The sequence below is a fragment of the Gossypium arboreum genome, chromosome 10 (genome assembly GCF_025698485.1).
Source record: "Gossypium arboreum isolate Shixiya-1 chromosome 10, ASM2569848v2, whole genome shotgun sequence".
Classification (NCBI taxonomy): domain Eukaryota; kingdom Viridiplantae; phylum Streptophyta; class Magnoliopsida; order Malvales; family Malvaceae; genus Gossypium; species Gossypium arboreum.
The window spans coordinates 122,799,406-122,803,392 of record NC_069079.1 but is presented as its reverse complement, the minus strand read 5'-3'; the positions used below and the strand labels follow the sequence as shown (position 1 = coordinate 122,803,392).

Here is a 3,987-nt window from a genome sequence, read left to right as displayed (position 1 = left end):
CTTTTTATGTGGCGTTGATGTCCAAATTTTCTAACATTCTTTCCACAATTTTCTTTCTCGACATCCTCCTCTCAGGGTGAATGACTCATCCAGACACAAAAGTCTTCGATATATGGGGAAAGATCATTGGTTCCCATTCGATTTCACCCCCGCTTAATCGCGCTCTCCTTCTCTCTTGCTTCTTCTCCAGTTCATTCTTTTTTTATTTCGTGTCTGGCTTAAATCCTAACCCAAAACTGTCTTGTTCGTCCTTCATCATTGGTGCATTAATCCTTCCGTGGAGGTATCTCCTGAGTCCTCTTCCGGGTAGAGCCCCTTTCCCAATAATTAGCCGTAGTTTCACTGTTGTAGTCTCAGATAACCTGGGTATTGGAATCCTATTTCCTTCGGTAATGAATGTCGCATTCACAAACTCTAAAGACCGAAAAGAGCATTCGATTGTTTCATCATTTGCCTCTAGATATGGGGCATCACTGGTTACTGCTGTGATGATGTCCTCTTCAGCATTGATCGTTACCAACCAACCTTCGGTTACCAATTTCAACTTTTGGTGTAGCGATGAAGGGACTGCCCCTACTGAGTGTATCCATGGCTTCCCCAGTAGGCAATTATACGAAGGCTTAATGTCCATGACTAGGAAATCTACCTCGTACGTGCTTGGCCCGATTAGAAGGGGTATTTCTATTCTGCCCATTACCTTCCTTTCTGTTCCATCGAATACCCTCACTATGTTTTGGCAGACCTTTATATGAGAACTATCTACAGTCAGTCTGTTCAGCGTAGATAACGGTAGGACATTTAAGGCTGATCCATTGTCAATCAATACCCCCGGTAATGTATACCATTTACAGCGAGCCGTGATGTGCAAAGACTTAGTCGATCCTCTGCCTCCTGGCGGTACTTCATCATCATTGAAGAATATGAAGTTGTCGACACTTATGTTGTTGACTGAGAGGTTCAATTTGTTTACAGAAATATCGTTAGCAACATAAGTTTCATTTAGCACCTTCATCAATGCACTAGGATGGGTTTCTGAACTTAAGAGTAAGGCCAGTATCGATATACGAGCTGGCTGTTTGTGCAATTGTTCCATGACACTATATTCGCTGTGCTTTAGAAATTTTAAGAATTCCTTGACTTTTTTTTCTGTCACTGATTCATTAACAGTCGGTTCAAGTCCCGCCGACTTCTCTTTCTTTTGTTCAATTGCCAATGATTTTCCTTTAACATGCTCGACTTTTGTATTTGGGGTATCATAACGCCTTCTACTGCTCGTATAAAAACCCTCGTCTTGACCTTTCTCTGATGCATTAATCGGGATCTCCTCTCTTGGGATCGTCACATTGCAGCTATAGTTCCACGGTACCCTTTTTCTATCTTTATAAGGGAAAGTAATGGGCTTCTGGAATATGACCTTTGGTGCAACTTGTGCCCCGACTTCATTAATTCTCGGACGTGATATAATAACCACTGGGTGGTTGACTTTGTAAACATCCTTCTTCGACCCCTCTTCTGAGGCACACATATCTGTTTCTTCTGGGCTCCCGACATATTCAAAGAATTCTAGGTCCTTATTATCCATCAATCTTTGTACTAAAGCCCTGAATTTTCTGTATTTCTGAATCTCATGATCCTCTTGATTATGGAACTCGCAATAATTTTTTGCTTCTCGGGGTCTGACCCTTGAAATCTATGTTATCAACCCTCTTTCCACCATTTTTTTCCATACTTCTTTCAGCAGGGTATTCACTTCTGCAATATTCATCTTAATTTCTTTCCCTGAACACTCGATTATCCCATTTATCCCTTTATCCCCATGGTTAGGTAATAGATTCTCTGCATTAGATGTATCATCAAATTTCACGATGTCCATGTTGATGAGTCTTTCAACCAATTTTTTGAAAGTGGTGCAGTTTTCTATCGAGTGTCCTATGGCTCCCGTATGGTATTCGCATTGGGCATTTGCGTCATACCATTTGGGGTATGGGGGTTGCATTGGCTTTAGATAGAAGGGAGGCATGACATGTGTATCAAATAAACGTTGGTATAACTCCTTGTACGTCATTGGAATGGGCGTAAATTGGAGTTTCTCCCTATTTTGCTTTATTTTGGGCTCTTGTCTGGGTGGGCCCTGCTGACCAGTGGTTGTCGACCTTGGTTGGCTTACGATGATCGATTTCGAATATGTGCTCACATTATTTACCTCGTGCTCTTTCTTTCTCGGTGCTGACCTTTTGGCATTTTCTCTAACCCTTTATTTTCCCACACCTTATCGCATGTTCTATCATTTCTCCAGACATTACTATGTCTGAAAAACTCTTGGTTGCGCTACCCAGTATGTGGTTAATGAAAGGTGCCTTCAGGGTATTAATGAAGAGCATAGTGGTTTCCTTTTCCAACAGAGGGGGTTGGACTTGTGTGGCCACCTCTCTCCATCATTGGGCATATTGCCTAAAGCTTTAATTATGCTTTTTCTCCATATTCTGTAAAGTGATTCTATTAGGGGCTATGTCTGCCACATGACCTTACTGCTTCATGAAAGCTTGTGCTAGATCTTTCCATGAACTGATCTGCGTGCGACTCAGTTGGTTGTACCACCTAAAAGCGGCCCCAACCAAACTTTCTTGGAAGCAGTGAATCAATAGTTAGTCATTATTGACATGGCCTGCCATTCGTCTGCAGAACATAGTGATGTGAGCTTCGGGACAGCTAGTCCCATTGTACTTCTCAAATTCCAGAGTTTTGAACTTGGGAGGGAGTACCAAGTCCGGAACCAAACTTAATTCCTTAGCATCGATTCCACCATAATAGTCGGTGCTTTCCATTTCTTTAAATTTTTCTTTTAACCATCTACAGTTTTCTTCGAGTTCTTTCGAGAGTTCTACTCTTGTATTTTTTGTTTCTGTCACTTCATTGAGATCGGGGACAACAGAGTTAGTCGGGTTATCCCTCGGATTGGAGCCCGAGCCAGCCTGATAGTTCACCGGCACCGAAACACTGGCCTGAAATGGTTAGGGCCTAATTGTGACCGATGACCTTCTTGGGTACATATCAGGTTGTGTCTGAACGTTCTTTGGGGCAAAACCCGGGGGGTAGATAGGATCTTCATTATCATCTCCCGCATTTATCATGGGGCTTTTCCCTTTTTCTAATCCGTCAGCCAATAAATGCGTTAATTGATCCATCATACTTTTTTGGGACTCCAACATCTGGTCCTTCACATCTTGCTGGATTTTGGCCAGCTGTTCTTGCATACGTATTTGTAGTTGATCCTGCATCTCTTTTTGCATTTGTTCCAATCTCTCTAACCTTTGGTCCATTGCTTTTGTTTTTCTTCTTGTACCATAACGATGTTCCAGGGTAACTGCCATGATTTTTAGGGTTTTTTTTTGTGAGTTTTAGTGCGTATGATACAATGCTGATGCATGAATGCGATGAATGCGAAAAAAAACATTGATTCTAATTCGATTTCATTAGAGTAACTTTTCTAGAAAACAAGTTTCTTTACATAAAACAGATTACATATAAGGCTTGGCCCTGATACTTAAGGCCTTGACCTGCCTAAGAAGCCAAGCTAGCTCTCGGCCTCGGTCCGATTCTGACTCATATTTTAAATTCAGCATATCGGTCTGTACTGCTAACGTTTGTAAGTGATCAGCCACTTCTCGCACTTGAGCCAAAGCTTCACCTATGATGTAATCCCTGTTCCTGACCTGGTCTTGAGATTGATGAAGTTGCTCCTTCAATTGCTCGTTATTTACCTCAATGAGTTCAATCTGAAGTTCACGATTTTGCAGAGCTGTTTTAAATTCTTCTATCTTCTCTTTTAATTCTTCGATTCTACTCTAACTAGCTTTCAACTCGATTACAAAGTTACGCGTACGATACTGATACAATGATTTCTCTAATTCTGACACTCGAATCTTTAATCCCTCCTTCTCCTTTTGGCTTTCTACCAAACTTCTTTTCAAAGCACCTTCTTGAGCT

At 41.5% G+C, this 3,987-nt stretch overlaps 1 protein-coding gene across 1 annotated transcript; it reads right to left on the bottom strand.

Annotated features, from left to right (window-relative positions):
- Window positions 1–202: 202 nt before the first annotated feature.
- Window positions 203–1,582, bottom strand: LOC128282162 (uncharacterized). The gene has a single exon (XM_053020332.1). It carries the CDS (start codon window positions 1,580–1,582, stop codon window positions 203–205), a length of 1,380 nt encoding a protein of 459 aa, XP_052876292.1.
- Window positions 1,583–3,987: the final 2,405 nt, after the last annotated feature.